General features: G+C 39.5%; 2 protein-coding genes across 3 annotated transcripts in view; one reads left to right on the forward strand and one right to left on the reverse strand.

Annotated features, from left to right (window-relative positions):
- Positions 1 to 5,410, forward strand: part of LOC100541243 (gamma-aminobutyric acid receptor subunit rho-1) — a 36,755-nt gene extending 31,345 nt beyond the window's left edge. Inside the window, exons 10-11 of the mRNA XM_031552533.1 lie at positions 255 to 451; positions 1,148 to 5,410. Coding sequence (XP_031408393.1) covers positions 255 to 451; positions 1,148 to 1,435 — 485 coding nt within the window. The 3' untranslated portion in view covers positions 1,436 to 5,410. The remainder of the gene's footprint in view (positions 1 to 254; positions 452 to 1,147) is intronic.
- An 89-nt stretch (positions 5,411 to 5,499) lies between these two features.
- PM20D2 (peptidase M20 domain containing 2) lies at positions 5,500 to 20,985 on the reverse strand. 2 transcript variants are annotated; one of them, XM_031552531.1, is made up of 6 exons: positions 20,813 to 20,985; positions 17,125 to 17,267; positions 14,106 to 14,260; positions 12,375 to 12,510; positions 8,134 to 8,241; positions 5,500 to 7,331 (listed from the first exon to the last, which is right to left on the reverse strand). In XM_031552531.1, the coding sequence occupies exons 1-6, from the start codon at positions 20,866 to 20,868 to the stop codon at positions 7,129 to 7,131; spliced, it is 801 nt and encodes a 266-aa protein (XP_031408391.1). In that variant the 5' UTR covers positions 20,869 to 20,985; the 3' UTR covers positions 5,500 to 7,128. The 2 variants fall into 2 exon arrangements, with proteins under 2 accessions (XP_031408391.1, XP_031408392.1); XM_031552532.1 differs by lacking the exon at positions 17,125 to 17,267 and having other exon boundaries at positions 20,813 to 20,972.
- Between the last annotated feature and the right edge of the window lie 24 nt (positions 20,986 to 21,009).

The following is a 21,009-nucleotide window of genomic DNA, read 5'->3' on the forward strand; positions in this document are numbered from 1 at the left end:
GGCACAGGTAGTGCAGGCTCAAAGCTCTGCTGCCTGCCATAGGATGGAGGCAGTGGTGTGGGGGAGAATCAGAATTAGAGCTGTGCTCACAGAAAATACAAAAAACCCAAATAAGAAAGACCTTCCTCAGGCAGTGAAACCCACCACACCAACATGAAAAGTCAGTTTGGATGTCAGGAAATGGTAACTTTATTTGCAAGGAAGAGTTTAGGTTGAACAAACCTTACAGGATCACTCTGCTGCTGTGTTCCCAGGGATCACCACTGTGCTGACCATGTCTACGATCATCACTGGGGTGAACGCCTCCATGCCCCGCGTTTCCTACATCAAAGCAGTGGACATTTACCTGTGGGTCAGTTTTGTGTTTGTCTTCCTCTCGGTGCTGGAATATGCAGCAGTGAATTACCTGACCACAGTGCAAGAGAGAAAGGAGAGGAAACTCCGAGATAAGGTGAGTTTTGCCATCTCTGATACAGTTTTATGCCATTGAGAAAAAGTGGGGCAAATGTCTGGAAATGTGCAGAAGTTTAAATCTGCAGTGTGTTGCTCTCGGATGCCCTGAAAAAATACAGCAGGTGCAAGAAGACACTTGCAATGAAGCATTCCTGATTATAAAGATTTGCTACAGATACCTCGGTTAGCCGTTTGTTCTTCAAGATCTGAGGGCATTATGTCCCTTCACACATAGCTCTAGACTTACACACAACGGTTTGATTTCCTCCTTTTGCCTTCATTACCTTAAATTGTGACTGCCCAAAATTTCAGCCTAGGCTCTTCTCTTCAAATGGGGCAAACCTGATACACTTCTCCTTGGAGTTCCCCTCTGCCGCCTTCTCTGAATTTCTCAGCTTCTAAGTACAGGTCCCACTGTTTTATTTTTGTCCTGGTACTCATGCTTAAACCAAAGGAACTTTCCCACAGACAGCCTCCCTCTCTCTGTGATTACGTTTTGTCCAGCAGACGTGAAATAACAGAAGCCAAAAGCTGCTGCCCACTCCACTGCCTCCTTCTCCTTTCTGTAACCTCGCCATCTCACTTCCCCAGGCTTGTCTCCCCTCTGCTTTCATAGGGAGTGTCCCTTTCATAGGGCTGTCCTTGTATATCTGAACGTAACTCCAAAACGCTCTTCCTTTGCCTGTGCCCACAGCTCCCCTGTGCGTGCAGCCTTCCTCAGCCCCGGCCCATGATGATGGACGGCAGCTACAACGACGGTGACGTGAACGAGTTGGGGCACTACGTGTCCGAGAACGGAGACAAGCAGGACAGAATGATGGTGCAGCTGGCGCTGGGGTCTGAGAGGGGCTCGGGCAGGAGGAAAAACCAGAGATACGTCAGCATGCGGATCGATACCCACGCCATCGACAAGTACTCCAGGATAATATTCCCTGGCGCATACATTCTATTTAACTTGATATACTGGTCCATTTTTTCATAAACATACGTAACTTCTGTAGTCACAGTGTATTGTGGCAGGATATCAGAGTACTGTCTCATAGGCTAACAAAATGAACATAGAGAATTAATTTGAAGATTGATTTTTTTCAGGATTTCAATTTATTTTTTACTAGGTGCAACTCATCCGTGGCATAAATAACTGTGCGAATTTCACATTTCAAATAAATATAGGATATACAATCTAAAACTTCATACATATTTAAAGCTGTGCTATGCTCCTTCTTGTGCCTCACAGGCCACTGTAATCTACTTCAGTGAGTGACACTAATTGCCAGCTGCTTATATATGGCGCAACTTCCATTTTGTGACCCCAACTCCCAGTTCTCTCAGTGTTTGAGCCCACGCATACATCTCTGAACTCAGCAGACAGACAGCACTTAGCACCGATAAGTACAAAAGATATGCAAACACTTGCGTGCTTGCAGGATGAGGTCAGAAGCAGTTTTTGCAAAAACAGAATGTCCAATAGTGGGAAACACTTCAACAAGACTATTAATGGCCAAAAGTGGCTTTCATTGCTCCGTGCACACTGTGCTGGCAGTGCTGCACTGACAGAGCCAAGCAGCAATACCTTTCACACTTGTGCTGTCTCAATTGTACTTAAAGACAATGAAGTATTTCCAAGCTGTATTGATTAACCTTTTAAAATATAACTTGCAGTGTACATTTACCAAGGAATCCATCAGTCTGAACAAAAGTTGGACTTTCCTTGATGCCAAATCCTCTGGGAAACACGGGACCTCTCCTTGGAGCTGCTTATTTGGGTCAATGGGAGTTTTGCTTGAGTTTCCTAGGAGAGGGAAAAGATTTCTCTACAGAGTGATCCAGTGAAGAAAAGTGGGTGTCTACACAAAAGAATACAACCACTGTAGGAGAAGCCACTTCTTGCTGAGACAGCATCGGTGCTACTGGTTGGTACAGGAGAGCTCTCTGCAGCCTGAATGCCAAGAACTGCTGCAGCTGGTAAAGTCCTGCTCCTGACAAAGACTTTGGTGAGTGCATGCAGTTCCAGAAGAAGCCTGGTCCATCTATTTTTAATGAAAGGCCAGCAGAAAAGTGCTCAGCAGGTGACAAAGCAGATGCACTGACTGCTAATGTAACCACATTACAGTTGTAAAATTACCATGCCAAAAGCTTTGGAATGAAGTGGAAAGGAGTTCTGACCGTGAGAGAGACCCAGGTCCAATTGAACAACTCTGCTTCTCCCTGGCACCTCACAGCCCTCCGGGCCTTCAGAGCAGGTACAGAACAACCCAGGGCAGGACAAGAAGACAAGGCTGGCACCGGGGGCACTCAGTACTCACCTCAGTTTCTACTTGACATCACAGCTTCAGAAGAGCAGCCAGCCAGCATAAATTCTGCATCTGTTCAATGCAAAATCTGTAGTGTAGAAGTAGTAAAATATTTCAGGAAATTAGTCCAGAATGGACTAATGCTGAACACTGCTGGTTGCTGCTTCAATTTCATGTGTAAATAAATATCATGTACAAGTACTCAGCACTTCTTATAACTGCTGGAATCGTGAAATGCAAAATGGACCTACACTGCCTCTACGTGCCACTGAAACCACAAGAACTACAATTACTGAAAGACAAACTCAGCCACCATGAGATAGCTTTGTTACAGAGACTTTTCTTCACATACATATACCATCTTAGCTTCTTCTTACCATACCATATTCTCTATCCACTGAGGTTGTTGTTGTTGTTGTTGTTTTTTCCCCAAAAGATTAAAAGTAAGTATTAAAATGTAACATCTTAATTGGATGAAAGTAGAAAGATCACCGTGGTAGAAGCACCAGGACTGCCTGCTCTCCTTTATTCTGAAGGCACCTTTCTTTACAGAGGGCTCCAAGACTTCTTGTGAACTGCTCGCACAGGGACGCATTTAGGTCCTCACTATTATTAAGAACCCATTTTCACCCACAATTCTAAGAACAGCACAGATAGGAGCAGCAGATACTGCAGTAAGCTATCCAGCTTTGTAAGCCTACACAGCGTAATTTGCTTCAGTACTAGACACCTTATAGGACCATTAACCAGAAAATTAAGGAAGATTCAAGAGATACAAATGGGAGTTGGACTTTCAGATTCCTTGGCTTCCAGGGGAAGACTGGTTTCTAATTCTCCATGAGATTTCAAAAGCTTCCCTTCCCACGGTGTCCTAAACAGATTCTGCAACCTCTGCATCTGGATTCACATTGTGAAATGACTTGTGTTTTATTTTGGAAACTCCAGTGCCTTTTCAGTCTTATGTAAATATGTATATAGATGCATTGTATAAGAAGAGGATATGTCATATACAGCCAGTGTTTGCTCTTAAGGACTGCAATCATTAAACATACTTCATACACAGTAACTACTTTTCATTTTCCAGTGTATTGGTTTGTATCCAAACATTAACGCTCTACTCTTTCTCATTTCCACAATAAATTAGAGTGGGTTCTTTGTTTTGGTTCTAGAAATGCTCATCATCAAAACCACCACTTCATACAGCACTGTGTTTCCCAAATTCAAAAGAGTGATCTCCATGAGTTTATATACACACAAAAGATCTTTTTGCTCTGGATCTGATCAAGACAAATACCACATGACTTTAAAACCCCACAGCACCTGAGAGCTCCAGGATTTTACAGGCAGAGCTCTGATGAGGAGCAAACTTTCAATCTCAAAGACAGCATTTAGATTCCCACCCCTCCCTGAGACTGTTTGGATTTAATAGTTCTCACTTTCTTGCCTAGGTTGTTACTTTGTGATATGATTGAGACCGTTTCTCAGAGGCCAACCCAAAGCCCCCTCTGGGATGGTGCTGTTTTTAGAGGTTGAAGTCTACTGCTGGTCTAGGTGAGTTCTGGTTTGACAAATTCTGCTTGGGAACGTGTCCAGGTTAAAAGCTTTGGAGACCGAAGCCTTTAATAGTCTTTAAAGATGTTGCTAAGTTCTGAAAAGGTGAAGGAGCAAAAAGGAAAATTTCAGTCAGAAACAGCTAGAAAAACAAACAGGCATGAAGAAAAACAAATTCTCTTTTCTAGTAAAAGGATATCCTCATAACAATCAAATAACTAGATTTCAGTTTTCTATCTCTCATGTCCAGCCAAAAGATTCTCAATACAGAACAGAACCCAACTCCCTGCAATCCCTGCAGGATACAGAGAGAACCCCAGGATCACCTTAACAGGCTTCAGAAACTGCTTACAATGCTTCATCTATATTGATCTGTTATTTCTTGAAGCAGGTATCCCTCAGCAAAGGTAATTTTCAAGTGAGCTTTATCTCCCTGCATCTTCTCTCAAACCCAAAGCCCTGGTTTACATAAGCACTACTTGCTGTTAAATGTATGTAGCACCACTCTAAGTCACAAAACAGCCACATACCAAAACCAATCAGTCATATACAGAGCCCATGCAAAGAGTAACTTTCAGAACTATTTGTTAACAAAAGCTTTGCATAAAATCTAGACTGCCACACAGCTACTCACCTCCAATTAGAAGGATTTGCAATACTTGATTCTTATAAGAACAGTGCCTCCTCCAAACTAGTTTTCTCCTCCAAACTAGTTTTATGTTTTATATCAGCATAACAGTAAATTTACCTTAAATCTCAAACTAGTTTGGTTCTGAACCTTACAACAAATGTTTTGAGATAAACCAGGATCAATTTGCCTGAGGAAACAGACTTCCAGGATGCAGATGAAGCCAAACTAACTTGACCCAGCAGTGATGACTGCCCCACTTCAAGCTGGTGGCTGGACAGAGACTGCCTGAGTTCCTTCCAGAGAACCCTGCCAATTCTACAAATTCTAACAAGTTTTAATAGTTGAAGCAGCCTGAGGATGATAAAAACTACTATTAAATATTGTATTTGAAAAGCACTATGCCCCTCAAAAGAACTGTTCACTGGCAGACCAAAATGGAAACAGAGAGCTCCAAACCCGCTTGCTCTTGCATAATTATATCAAACTAAGGAAAAAAAGCACAGTATACAAATGAACTCACACAGCATCCCAATATAAATCAGCAGACAAAAAATTCAGCCACAACTGTGATTGATATAAATTCATCTTTTATCAATACTTTTGAGCAGTTTTATTCTCACTCCAGTGATGATTACAACAAAATTAAGATGTGCTTTTATTACTGAGATGTATAAATAATCTTGGACATGATGCAATGAACAGCCAGCTAGTTGGACAAAGTACTGAGAAGACAGTAACTCACATCAGCTTGCACAACCGTGTAGCACATATTCTTTTCATTGGGATTCTGCCACTCCATCTCAAAAACAGCAACGAAAAACAAATGCAGAGGGAGTGAAAAATTTAACCAATTACTCTGTGTGTTTTTTAAATTATTTTGGTTTTCTTTTAAATTAGAAAATATAATTTGGAAATTAATACAATAAAATTCTGATTAGCCTTCTAGAATTTACGATTTAGAGACTCGTGCTGTTAAAAGCAATGTTTCCAAAATTGTTTTAGGTATACAGACTTTCTGATTTCTCTTACTACTATGCTTGGGAAAACGTTAGCTAATAAGCTGCTTTTTACTCAGTGTGTCCAAATAGCTCAGTAACTTGCATCTGACAAAAAATTCTCTCCTACGTATTCACATGATAGTTTAAGGAATCAATTAAAAAAAAAAAACAGTGGGTTTTCACACAAATTATCTCTCAAATAAAATCTGCCACATAAATGTCTGCAAGAAGTCAAATAAGGATTAAAGAAACTAACCACGCTACATAGAAAGGACAACTGACAAGATTTAACAGATCTGATGCTTGGGATGTAGGACAAAACAGGTTTGAGAAATCATTTCCTTCACAAGAAATCTTCAGTGCAAGCTCCTCAGAACTTACTATCAGAGTCTGCACAAAGCAAGTTTCAAGTTACCTTCACTTGATGTTCCACAATATCACACTTTCATTCTCCTAAAAAACAATTTCACTGCTTTTGCTGTATACATTCATTAGATCAGGCTAATGCAAATGTTTCATAAACATTTGTTTTGTCTGGAGTAGAACTTCAACAATATAAACTAGTGCTAGACAGAAACACTCAGCTGCTTATTGTTGGTTTTTTGTTTTTGTTTTTTTTTTTTGGAGGACTAAACAACACCTCTAAAATTTATCAGAAGGATGGTCAATACATTTCAGAACAGTCAAATTTAACAGATCTTGTCTCTACATAAACAGTTCTCTTCCACTGCTAGAAGCTACTACCATCAAAAACAGGCCTGCTCCCAAATACATTATCCTTCCTTCCAGCGAAATCATCTCAGGTTTTAAGTTTGCTTTGATCCAAAACAAGGTAACTGGCCTTGTAGGTCAGAATCAGCCTGTGATCAGAGTGAATAATGCTTATTTCAGAAGTTTCTATGTAAGTGCTGTATGTTCCATAAGGGATATTTCAATAGCAAAAGAGAATCACTTAAGAGATCTAAATGCTACCATTTATTCAACTCTGTAACTGACAGATAACATATCTGAGGTCTCTCCGAAATACACTACCATACTGAGTACAGCAAATATTACAGCTACAGGAAAGTGTGCATTTTTAAAAGCAATGTTATTATTTGATTCTCCTCAATGTTTGTTCAGCTACTTGTCTACCCCAGGCCTGACTGACATTCAAAGTGTCCCCATTGAATCAACCCTATTGAGTGAGGTTTAATAAGGTTTAGCGTGAGGCACATGCTCCTACACCAGCACCAGGCTTTCTGTCAGTTTCTGCTTGATTTACTTGTCCCTCTTCTTTTAGCTTCATTTGTCTGAAGTCTTCTCTAACTTGTTCTAGTAGATCTGGATTGAAAATGACATCCAGTGCTGTCATAGCCAAAGCTTTTGCTGTGCGCAAAGCATAGAACTGGGCGTTCTGTGACCCTATGGAAAAAAGGTAAGAAAAATTTCATGTTAGATAACTCATATTAGATTACACCTACTAGATCATCATGTAAGGAAGATCCTAGAGTTTCAAGTACAGAAAGTTTCCCAAAAATCTACCCATGTGAAGCACAACTGATGCCACAAAACAATTTTTGATATGGAAGTGCTTAACTTTCCGCTTCTTACATAAAGAAGATGGAAAGTAGGAAAGCAAATGTTCACACTTCCATTTTTAGAAAAGGCAGAGTTTTACATTGTCACCTCTATTTGCAGAACACTGTGCTTTAGGAATAAAAATTACTACTTTCATCTCTTGACTCATATTTAGAAACTCTTAGAACGTGCCACCAGTGCTGGCTAATTCTTCTAACTTCTTAGCAGACAGTATTCTGAAGAAAAGTCCAGCTTTTACTATAAGGAATGGGTCATCTTTCCATGTATATTTAATTTTAAATACAAAAATAAAATTGCTAGACATTTTCAGCTTTTTCTCTGTAGCTCTGCACTTAAGTTGTTTCAAGATCCATATTCAGCTCATACCTCATCATGCTAGAAGAAAGCAACTCCATTTCTACACAGCCAGTCACATGCAGTCTCTTTTAGATCCAATACTTGCACTTCAGTACATCTACATATTTACTATACAGTAGCTCTGAACACTTCAGAAGCACAAAAAAGCTTTAATCTCGTGCAATTCAAAATATTTAGTTCCTTAATTGTACTGTAGCAAAGAGACAGCAACCACACCACACTTCAGGGTTCTAGATGTAAGCTTCTGACCATTTCCACTTTCACTCACCTGCAGCTTCTGTGTATTGCTCAGTATGATTCAAGGCATCAGAACCAATATAAAAATAAGGATGAAGCCCAGGGACTACAAAGGTAACATTTCCAAAATCTGTGGAACCTAGAAGTAGCATGAAAATTCTCAGTCAATGTGTTGAAGAGTTGTAAATTATGTAGGAAAATTTATGACAGATACCACCTCCATCCCACATTTAAAACAGGATATCCTTTGTCCCAAATACAAATATGTAAGCATCTCCAATGAGTCATTATCTACACAAAAATCTCCCATCTGAGAACCAAGTTTTTCTTAACTAACCATCTTCAGATGCTCTGCAGCGTGCTTCTGGTCACTAACTTGTTACTGGACTGCAAGAAAGATACATAAACCTGTTCCTATCCCATTTACTGAGATTCTCATCAAGCATCTCCTGAGTAAGCTGTTAATTCAGAAAAGAGGAAAGCTCCAAGCCTCTGAGTTTGGCACAGTCCAGCTATTGCAAATCCTGCTCCAGCACTTATCAGCAGCTCCAACAGTTACCTCTTTTCACCACTATGCAAGTGTTTCACAAGAAGTACAAACTCTGAAGTACAAGCTATTTTTAAACAAAAACAGACTGAGGACAATTATGTTTTCTGGCACTTTTTCATCATTCTCAGTTATGGAAACATTAACTGTACAAACACTCCTGAAAAAAACAAGACCCAAACTGAACTCCACACAGAATGCTACTGTGCTTTGCAGATATAAAGAATTCTTGATAGCCATACCTGACTAGCTAGCACCACTGGTTTATGAGCTAGCAACAGCAACCATCTCGAGGACTACATCATCTACTTAAAGGTACCATCCCAAAGTGGTAGATTCTTACTAATAAGTCATCTAAGAGTTCATAACTATGTCCTGAGAGGTTTTTTTTTAATTATTATTAATAAAGCCAAATAGGTAATCCACTCAGTTCTTCCATATTTGTTAAAGAGATGTTTAGTAGCTACAGAAAGGAACACATCAGTTACTGTGAAATTCAGGTAGCAGGGAAAGCATAAAATGACCTTGTTTCAGAGTGGGGGTGGGTAAAGAGGGATGACCAACTAAGGGATTCTTGCCAGCTTTCTTCAGGTCAGAGCTGCAAGAGTTCCTTCAGAGGTGGCTTTTGAAGACATATCTAATTATTTAAATTCTTTCTAACACATCAGGTAGACTCCGTATCATTTCATTGTTGGTGAGAATACATCAGTAATGCTTTGAGATTTGGTAGTGAACTGATTGAAGAATATAGATTTTTATGTTGAAACATAGCTAATAAAAGTGAGTCCACAGAGACTACAGTCTGTGATAAAAGAGGACAAGACTAGTTTGGTGTCTTCGATGCCTGCACATAAATTGAATGAGAAAGGCTTTCCCAAAAAAAAAAAGAAAAGTATTATTTTCCATAAAATTTCCAGTTTGAATTTGAAGAGAATTAAACTCGTGGAACAGCACTAAGTTGTTTTCATTTGCAGGACTCTGTACTATTTATACATTCTTTGGTAAATCTGGAAAGACAAATCAGCAGTCTAAAAGGTCTGCCCCTTCCAGACTAAATCAAGAGTTCTAGACTTGCCCCAATACACAACCAGCTGAAAAGATTGTGCTGGCTTTTTTCCTGCTTTCAATCAGCAAATGAATCAAAATTTCCAGCGCATCCCAGTTCGTTATCATGTAATTCACATGAAACCACGTTCATCTCCAGTCACATCCAATAATATCACTTCTGAATTATTTTTGCTGAACAGAAGGTATTTAAACCAGGCGTTGATAGTTCAAAAGATGAGAGTTTACCAGATAAAAATTCATTTATTAAGTACAAACGTGGCAGTCCAAATCTTCCCTCTGCCAGAAAAACGTTAACTCCTTAGTGATAACAACCTTCAGTATGCTTAAAGCAACAGCTGCCCCAATAGCTTCCAGTCAAACACCTGAAACTGTAAGCTTGCCAGAGAAGCACAGATCAGATTTCCTTCAGGAAATATGAAGAACAGCAGTTATGAATACAATATACATTCGTGCACTACCTCCAACATAAATGTATCAGGACTCCAGCATTTCAGAAAAATACCCTGAAGCAAATACTGAAGCCTATTTAAGTCACTGAGCAAGTCTGGAAGTCTGTTATTACCACAAAGCATGAATGGAAAAGAAAAATGCAACTGATGCAAGGAGGCCTTTTTATTCAGCCCCAAAACTTCAAAAGGAGTATTTTCAAAACATACTGGTTCCTTAACTTCATCTACACCAATCCTGTGCACAGGGTACCAGCAAAATCTATGAATCCTAAAGATACCAGAATAAGTTATCATAAGGGTGGGTGCTTTGGGAGGTCACCAACATCCTGCAGTAAAGTTATCCTATCAGCAGGAGGAACAGGTCACGGCACCTCCTCAGTCTAACTCAACTCTTTCACATCTTTCCATTTGAGTGCAAAAAGAGTGGAGTGTGCCACATAGTAAAGGCAGACCTCATGATGCTTAGCTGCCTAGAGAGATAGCTGTAAGCAGACCGACACTAATAGGCATGTAGAGGCAGCAGTGAGTATGCTCATCTGTTAGCGACTTTGCTGCTGCACGGATATGGAGAAGCAACTGAGCTTTCCTTCCCTTTCAACAGAAGAAACTGATATCCTAAAAGAAAACATTGAAAACCGTATGAAAACTAAACAGAAATAGAGGTCTTGAAAAAGATGACACAAAACACTTGACCCTCCCCCAAACAGGCTTGCATACAAACTTTTGCTTCTACATCTCTGGAGACTGTGCTTTGTTACTACTACTGCAAGCCCCATCACAAGAATTCACAGGAGAAACTGTGGAAAGAAAAGTCAGTAAAAATGTAACTTCTCAGCCCTATTCTGACATCTGACAAGCAGCCTAAGGACAGGACAAGCACATGAGGAGTTTCAGTTTAAGCAAATTCATGTCTAATATTTAAGGTATCACCTAACTTACATGTGAAAGCACTACTGCAAGAAGATAGATGTTTGTAGCAACCATTCAAAGCTTGCCTGAACGAGCAGGACCACTAGTTGTTAACGATCTTCTGAACCCTCAACACAACACCAAGGGAAGCAACTAGTAAAGCTCCAGAAAATTTCACTACAGTGAACATTCTAAATGAGGTCCCTCTCTGCTTCTCCCCCTTCTTAGGCTAAATGGGCAAAGTAGATCTTTCTTGTACCATGCTGAAGGGAGAAAAGAAACCTGACTTTCGTTATAAATTGATTTTATACCCAACAACCAAACCAATTGGTGAAAATATGCTAGCATTGTCCCAATTCAGAAGTGGCAAACAGAGGGAAAAAAGCAACCAGAATACCATCAGATCTGTTATGAACCCCATCCAAAGAGTTTGAGAATTCTGAACCCACACAGCAAGACCTCACCTGCCTAAAGCTGATCTGCATTTAACATACAGGATATTAGTAACACAAACTAATTTAGTAACTAACTATAGTTACTAAGAGTAACTATTTTTACTGAGCACACACTTTTCCTTCCAACCAAAACAACAAGGTTGTAGCAGCACTTACAAGACTTGAACAGCACTCCTGGAAGAAGATCCTAAAAAACTGCAAAAGGTAACAAGAGACCCACCTGAGCATTCAGGAGTTCAGTCCAACTACTCTGTGTAGGTCAGAAACTAAGAAGTAGTAGCTCTGAGACAGTCAAGACAATGAAATGAGCAACTACTTGAATGGCACCCTGTGGAAAACTACTCTGCTGAATTTGTGAACTAGAAGCACAAAATTACCTGTTCATGGAATAAGATTTTAATCTATTACTGAGATGCTTAAAACTTCACTCAGTCACTTCAAAAACAGCAAACTCTTAGTAAGATGGCCAGAAATTTGTTTGTATGTAAGCTTGACAGTATTATAAAACAAAGTTTCTAACAGGTAATCTCTATTCATAGCATAAAGCAGAATTTTGTACTTCAAAGTTACACAAGGAGCCTCAATTCATCCCAAATTTGAGTGTTCCTTACTTGAAATATTTTCAGAAATATTACCATAAAGCAATTATTGCTTTCAATGTGTAACGGGAAATTTCTCTGCTTCTACAGCAAATGAGCACAGGCCAGACGTATGACCCTTTTACACTGTTTCAGTTTTCTAATCTGACCTTTTCTTCTGATCAAGCTGTTTTGTTTAACCTACCTCTGTCTCATCCTTTTACACACTTAAGACTTGTCATAACAAAAGAAATAGATCAAGTTACCTGACAAACCATTCAAAATGCAGTCTTCTGATATAAATTCTATTCCAAGCTTCTTTCCATTCTCCTTGTAAATCTTCTGCAGGCTTTTATTTGGAAGCACATTGTAGTAATCGTTTTTACCCCCTTTTATTTCCACCTAGTCAAGAGAAACAAGCTGTTAGACACCTTTCTCCAACTTAAGGCAGTTTAATGTAAACAAAGACTGAAAAAGTACACGTCCATACTTCAGAACCATATCACAGCAGACAAAAGCACAAAGTTTCTTTCAGAAACGTAACATTCAGCCAAACATTAGCTTTATTTTCTGTCAAGCTTCCAAGAGGCAGTCAAATACCATAAGGATTTCACAGACTGCCTCTCTAAGAAGAGCAGGAAAATCTTCCTGTAATAGCTTCTAATGATTTTCACTGCAGGTACTATCAACCTATGTCAAAATCAATTTAAGTCTTTCACAAAATTCTGTTTCACTACTTTTGTTTAAAGCAGTTCCAATAATTACAGCCTCAATAATGTTCTCAGACTGAATTCACACAATAAATGTTTGAAAACAAGCGTAAAAAAATATCTACCAACATCGAGTTCCAAAAGAGATTTCAGCTTTTATTCAGAATGAAGCAGACTTTCTGAAGCCCTTCTCTAGTTGCAGTGGAGAAGCCAAAACAGGCAAACAGCACCTAGTGCCTAAAATGCTCCTCACAGTTCACTGGTTCACAGTTATATACATGATACCTCTTTGTTCTGATGAGCTGCATTAGCACTACGTACCGAGAGCCACCAGGGCCTCCTATCTTATAAATATATTGCAAGGCAATCTTACTGTTTAAACCAGCCACAAGAGAGAGGAATGGGAGGCATCCAGGGTGCTCAGTGAGAAAGGAACACCACTGCAAATCATGAGCTATCACTTTTTAAATGTCACTGAAGTAGAGGGATGTTCCAAGTGACTGAAAAAATGCTGTCATATTTATCTTGAAGGGTCAGGAGGACCTTGGAATTTACTATCCTATCCTCAAGCTCCTGAGAAGATTATGGAGTTAATTCTCCCTAAAACCAATGTCCAGGTAGAAGAGTCATAAGGTGAGAGTGAATATCCAGCACAGATTTACTGAAGACTAGACAGTACGTGATTGAGCTCAGCTTTTCATGACGACATCTGGTTCAGTGGACATGGATGACATTCAGCCTCAAAAGGTTATGAACAGTGACAGAAAAATCCATGTCATTGCATGTGACTTTTAGCGTCCCTCTGGAGTCAATATGGGTGTCATTCCTGTTTTGGTATCCTTATTACTGTTACAGACAACAGGAGCACATCCAAGTTTGCCAACTATACCTAACTGGTGTGGAGCAGGCAATGTAGCAGGTAAGCAGCTGATAAGCTGAAGACTGAGCTATACACTATTCAGAAGGATGCCAGCACAACAAGAATAGAAACAGGCTGGCAGGGACCTCATGAACTTCAACAAATCCAATGTCCTACATCTAGGAGGGAAGTATCCCACGCAGCAGTGCTGTCTGGAAGCCAAATGGGAGGAAACACAGTATACTGAACAGGATTCAGTAGGGCGTCCCTGAGGTAATGGGACCAAATGTAAACTGAGCTGTATTAGTAACCAGCAGGATAAGGAAAAAGATTCTTTCCCTCTCCAAGATCCTATTTGGTGTGCTGTGTTCAATTCCGTGCTCCTCAACTCTAGATCAGAACACAGGGCCATGAGAATATATTCATACTTTGCATCCTGTGGCCAGTGCTGCAGCTTTGAAGCAGTCCTCAACCTTCTCTGTCAGAACAGAAAGATCTTTCATTGAAGGGGCACGCAAGTAAAACTCCATTTCAGTGTAAGAAGGAATGATATTAGGTTTCACACCACCATTTTTTATAATACCTGTAGAAAGAGGAAAGTCGAGTTAAACTATCAGTGTTAAATCCTACTGCTTTATCTTCATCCTTGTCATGAAACTCTTCACTCAAGAACTAAATACATACAGAAACAAAGCATCAGTTGAGTATGAAATACAAAATGCCAAAAAACATAGTGCATAAGCAAAATTTCTTTATCACATCAGATTAGATTAAGTGGAATGTGTACATGCTTTCCAGCATGATTTCACCTTATTCTTTGGTTAGACATCTGTTATAAGCCTAAAGACAAACCAAGCTAGCATTTGTAATTAATCCCCTGGAATCCAGTGCTTTATAGTTGCAAAGAAATCTGGTTGCCAATGACAAAGAAAATAGCCTGTTATAAAGGCTACCTTCATTTCCAGCTTTTAAAGGTTTCCTCAACTAGGATGTTTCCAACTTCTACCAGCTTGAAGAGAAAAATGTAATGACTACATTACATTACTGTGCAATGCTGATATGATGTGTGTGCTACAAGGGACAGAAAGCTTATTAGATTTCTCATACTAATTCTTCAGAAATCTTACAGTGTATACTATACATACACAGTTTTGTTGGAGTTAAGTTTGAGTTTCAAGAATTCCTTCAGGGAAACACACGACAGCTACATCCTTTCTGGTTATGGCATCAGAGGCATTATTGTAAAAAAACACAATACTTAGTAATTTCAACAATAAAATACTGTAGCCATCAATATTATATGACAGCTAGTTGCTTCCAACAGGCTGCCTTTGTTCCAGGCCTCCCCTCCTGCTCTCAATTTACATATATGGACTATGATTTGATTTCCATTGAACCTGAGAACCACCTTATTTACTTTAAATGGAAATAGTGCACAAAAGGACTGATGTGTGTAACTGAAGCCTGAAAAGGCTGTGCTGTCAGGATGGAAAGGGGCAACAAATCTTTACCTTCGATGCAGAAAGTCTACAAATACTAGGAATTCCAAAGTCAACATTTTTAATCTGGAATACAGACAAAGCAAAGTGCTGAATCAAGCAACAACCAGCACTAGCCCACCATAAAGGGAATAGCTCAGATGAGACACAGACATCATAAACAAAGAATCAGAAAGTCAGTAAGCAATCATGCAGATTTGCATGACATATCAAAACATGTCTGCTCAAAACAGCTTAATAAGCAAACAGCTCTCCTTTTCTTCAATGCAGCACTTTGTAAGCATAACTGGATAGAGCCTAAGAGTATGTATTTACTTAAATATGAATATACAATAATAAACGGAGAGCAGATCTTAAAAGCAGTCTGCTCTGCAGACAGAACACTGCTTCTACATAGAACTTCACTTTAGCACACTGTTTAATATAACTTGTTGCAACTTGAAAAACAGTAGATTCTTTTTCTTTCTGTTCAACATTTACTCATAAGTGGAGAAGGAAGAAAATACAAGACCAACTCAATATAACATGTTCAATTACATAAAACACTGCTCAGAGATTCTAGACTTAAAACAATAGAAAAGTATTGCAGTGCTTGTTAGTGGGTTAAGTCTAAGATTCACAGGATCACTTAGGGCAGTTAGTTAATGCAAGCCTACAACACAGAACATCTAATACACAGATGTAAGCAAAGCATCTCTAGAATAAAATCTCACTCTGGTTACTTACACCTTCCCAACAGACATTTTAATTTTTTTTTTCCAGCTTGACAACAAAGTTTATGACAGTAAATTTATCAACAAAATAATTTAAGTTTTACTGTTTTGGGAGTGTTACCTCAACAAGGTTTGTTTAGGTCTTTTTTTTTTTGCTTACGAGGCTTGCAGAAACCAAGAGAAAAATAGAAGAGTTAGCCACCTCCAAGTCCTTTCTTAAGCCTGCAAGGTGAGTTTCATATACCCAAACCCAAATGTCTTGTCTCCTATGGAGGAATAGATTAGAGAGGCAAGGCTACACCCACTGAAACTCATTTGGGTAAGCTCAGCAGCAGAACTGCAAATGTTATCTTCATCTACAGACTAGGGCTTCCAGACTCCATTTAGATCTCCTGGAGAGAAATATGCACAGGTGCTAGAGAGCACAAGATGCCACGATATATAATGGTCATGAGCTTGGGAATCCTGTAAGAGTCATTGCTCACAAGTTTTCCAAATAAACAACTCTACATTCATAAGTCCTTCAGCAATGGACACACTTCTCAATTTAAACTTTGAGAAAGCTGTACTAGGTATAAGAGGGGAAATCTGGGTTTACAGCCAACAGGCAGCTTTCAGCTCAACTTCTGCAACTTTCTCACCATGCAAGAAGAAATGCAAGATTTTGAAGGTAAATGAAGCTTAACAGTTAGCATGTCTTATTGCAAAGGAAGGGTGTATTTCTACTTCAAGGTCTACTAGATATTAAATAACAGAATCCAGCACATCTGACTGGACCACTATTCAGAACCACAGACTCCTGTCATCACTTTTCTTAGCACTTCTGAAAATAAATTTAAGTCACTGAAACACTACATGTCAACATAAAGGACTACAAAAATAATGCAGAAATTAATACTTCTTTACACAGAAGCATTTGATCTTAAGCATCTGTAAAAATACATACATAACTTTTAAGGAATTCTATTGAAGCACACTTAGCTCCTTCTTTCTGAACTGCAACTGCAGGTGCAAAGACTTGAAATTAAGCTTATTTTCTACAGTTCACTGTGACACAGAAACGATTGTAAATATTGCATATTATTTAAGTGAAACAGTGATATTCCACAGTATTTGAAGTGACACTATTAATTTAATGCAACAGTGCAATATCTCAAATTGTAGGATTTTGCAAGTTAGTATTTGAACAGCCTAAAGTCTTACGTGCTGGACATCAGATTTAATGAAGATCTCACCATGAACTCTCCAGGTGGGTTTCATTTGCTGTCTTAAAACAGACAGATTGTTGTATGCAAGAACAGCAGCATCTAATGCATTAACTCCTTCCCAAGGATAAGCAGCAGCATGAGAAGCTTTTCCAAAGTATTTCACAGTCACGCTAGGAAATAAAAGGCATTGCTTATTTGCTATTCATTCACTTAAAAAAAAAAAAGCCTCTAAAACAAAAAGTTCCTTTTGTTCACACAATCACATTTAAGCCTTGTGCAGCAGAACACCAAATAACAATTTACCTAACATGACACCACTGCAAAGTTAAACTACCTTTGGGAGAAGGAAAGTGTTGAAAGACTTCTAGAAAGTTGATGATATCAGATAATATCAAGAGCCAATCAGGCAAAACAGTTCCCATAATGCACAGTCTTTCCTGCAGATTAAAGGCTTCCTGTAATACTTAAATTTCCCCAGCACTTTCCTATACCATCCTGATTGTTCTGAGATACTAACATTCTTCTCAGAGGATACCTGATTCAACATTAGAAGTTTACTGCTCTAATTCTTGCCAAACTTTTAAATTTGCTCTGTAAACTACACATAATTGACAGTACATTAGTAAGATCACGCAATCCATGTCTAAACAAAAACAAGTTTTAAGTGTAGTAAAAGCACAGCGTAGTATGAAGATGTACATTACTCTACAGTAATGCTCTTTCCCTTTACACACCAAAAAATGCTGGGAGAAAAGCTTGCAACGAGGAAGAAACCCAGTGCAAAAGGTGTCCTCCAGCTTCCAGTCATAATACCACACCTCAACCTATCTGATAGGATGAAGGCAAGCGTGAATTCTTCTGATGAGTGCCATTTATTAGCCTTACAAAGAAATATAGCATCTTCAGTTCTATGAAAACACTCTACACATAAGGCAGATATTAAATATTGACATCTCCAATTATTACCATTTCTCAAATATGCAAATACCAGCTTTTATCAATACCAGAGGTTTTAACTAAACTGGCTGGACCTCAAATCCTAGACTTTACATATGATGCTCTTTCCTCAGACTCACAGAGTTTCCCAAAACACTCACTTGTCACTCATCCAGCTAGGGAAAGCCTACCACAGTCATCCCTGTCCTGCACAAACGCCAACTCAGCCATTTGTCCTCAGTGACCCCTCAGACCCGGCACCACGCCAGAGCTCTAAGTCAATACTGGCACTTAGATTCCAGACAGCAAGAAGGGCCACAATGGAGTCCCCTGTTGCAGCACAAAATAACTCCTTCATTGTGTGCAATCTAAACTAAGCAAGCTTTTGTAATTCCCTTTTTCCTTCCTCTCTCGTCCTCCACAAGGATCACACAAGGATTTCCACTCTGTAGAGTATGAGTTTAACATCCCAAGCATTAGACTGCAGCTTTCAAATCAGCTCATAAAGATGACAGGACAAATGCCTGAACATTCTCCAAGTTAGAGAGAAGACAAAGTAAAAATGAAAGCCATGTTGCAATCATTTTTGTCCACAAGAAACATGAAGCTGCTTATTAAAAAAATTCAGCACTCCTTCTCTTGGGGCCTCTATTGCAACACAAACGTCACATCCAGAATAAAAACAGATTTTGGTGGATAATGCAATCCTCAAGTTTTTGTTCAACCAACTACAAAAACCCCAGGCTAATCTGGTGAAAAGTGAATAAGAATCACCACGTTATGGCATGCATTCACAACAGTTATCCCAGGGTGTTGATTTTGCCTGAGACAAGTCAGCCTGAGTTTGGAAATAGATGCACTAATAATTTAGTGACTGTTAATTCTAAAATTCCTTAGAAACAACCGAAAGACCAAATACAAAGCATGAAAGCAGTCTTTGTACATTTGAAATCTCATTATTTCAATCACGGCATAAGCTGAGTATTTCAAGCTGTTGGAGGTAGCAAGCTGTTTCCACTCAGTACTTCAATTCCACGTCTCCTCCGCCTTCAAGGTTTATAGGCTAGCTGGGATGTGTACCCTACAATAGGATATCAACTCACAAAGGGGATTCCCAAATCTTACTGTATCAATCTCAAGGGGTCATTACAGAAGATGAAATGGAGAAAGAACTGCTAATAAAGACTACAAACACAGTCTTAAGAAATAGCAACTGAAAGCCTAGCTGAGCTAAGTGTCAAAAAAAATCAAACACTTCGGATTAAACAGTTCAGATTCTTCACATGATGAAGGAATTTAACAGAGGACTAGCTACGGAATGAGGACTAGGTCTTCTTGCCAATCTCATCCATTTTAACTGCAAAGCTAAGCAGTAACTGAATAAATTATTCTCTGGGAGCAACACTGCAAAGAAAAAAAGGCCAATAAAATCAAGTGCACACAGGGCTGGGAGGTAACACAGCCAAGATGAAAACAGCACTCAGTCCTCAAGTCAGATGGCTGGACAATTGTTACAGAATTTAAGAGTGCTAATTTCAATACATGTGGAAAAAAGTCACTAGAAAGAGGTCACTAGCAAAGACCCTGCAGGACAAATCTGTGGGATCAAGTACCATTGGTAACTGCGGCATAAAAGGTACTTGCTATTAAAAAGCTGCTGACAGAATACTCTTAAGACACTAAAACAGTGAAAAAGGTTTATAATACTAAAAAGTGGCATGATCCTGAGGACTAATATAGCAGGAAAAGAATTCAACTCAAATGCTTAAAATCAGACTAAGCATTTCTCTGTAGAAGCCACTTGCTTGAAAATAACTGAAGAGGAAAGCCCCATTGATGCTAGCTGCCTACAAAGGAAAGTATCAGTTTACTGAAAGCCAAATCACTCTAAGAATGTCTATATGTTGAAATTTCTGGGAAATGAGACACTGTGGCCCTGGCATTAGCTCAGCAATGCAATTTTACCCCAAGTATACAGCTCTAGTTACACATCCAGTAAGGAACAAGCCAAGAAGTCTCTGCAAGTACAAGTACAGAACAAGTGCAGAAAATGAACATGTGAGCTAATCAAGAGATGACAAGGCAGTATTGCCAAATAACTGCTGCCAGCTGACTGAAAAAAGGCGGAATGAGGGCATGACTGCTGTCTGTACATATAGTGATGGTACACATGAGAGAATGCCAGGAAATAATTTGAATCTAAAGACAAAGCTGATGTTAGAGTTAATAGATACAGAATAGCCATAATTAAATTTAGGCTGGAAATTATTAAGGACCCAAACAGCACTCAGACTCAGTTGGTTGCCAGCTGTTTCCAAATGCAAGAGGTAAAAACAAGCACTTTCAAAACTGATTAAAATAAGATGTATTGAGAATTCCATGATCCGGTGCTCAGAAATGCAAGAAATTACAATTAATGAGATGTCCCCACAGTGTATGTTCTGAAATAGAAAAAAAAAAAGGTGCTTTTTAAATGAAATTTTTTTTTTTTTTTAAAGAGAGAGAAGACTCTCTTAGATGCACATACAGAAACACCTAGAGATATAGGAAGAAAAAACTGATTCCGAGGACACACAAGATCCGGGTTCTTTAAGTGCTGCCCTGGGAAGAGCAGCGTGCCCAACAGCGACCTGCTGACTACAGTCCACTGACTGCAAATTCCTCCTCTGGAGGGCACCTGCAAGGTCCCGGCCTAACCTCAGCCTTCGCCAAGCAGCAACTCGGGGAGGTGAACGAACAACAGCGAAGCCAGCCTTCCCACGTGAGCTCGCTCACTCACTCGTGCTCAGCCACATCGGGCAGATAAGCCGCGTTTTCCTGCGAGGGGTGAGCCATGAAGACCACGTCCAAGTCGTCAAACGCCCCGGCGTTGATCAGGTCGATCTTGCCTCCTCCCTGCTCCTCGGCGGGGGTGCCCAGCACCGTGACCTGCGGCACAAACGCACACGCTCAGGGCCCGAGCGGCCACGGGACCGA

Source organism: Meleagris gallopavo, chromosome 2, assembly GCF_000146605.3.
Source record: "Meleagris gallopavo isolate NT-WF06-2002-E0010 breed Aviagen turkey brand Nicholas breeding stock chromosome 2, Turkey_5.1, whole genome shotgun sequence".
NCBI lineage: Eukaryota > Metazoa > Chordata > Aves > Galliformes > Phasianidae > Meleagris > Meleagris gallopavo.

Excerpts from the sequence above, each read along its gene's own strand:
- PM20D2 (XM_031552531.1), bottom strand. The coding sequence starts at position 20,868 with ATGGCTCACCCCTCGCAGGAAAACGCGGCTTATCTGCCCGATGTGGCT. Across the intron at positions 14,261-17,124 it reads ACCCACCTGGAGAGTTCATG|GTATTATAAAAAATGGTGGT; the intron begins GTGAGATCTTCA and ends CTCTTTCTACAG. Across the intron at positions 8,242-12,374 it reads CATTTTGAATGGTTTGTCAG|GTTCCACAGATTTTGGAAAT; the intron begins GTAACTTGATCT and ends TGCTACTTCTAG.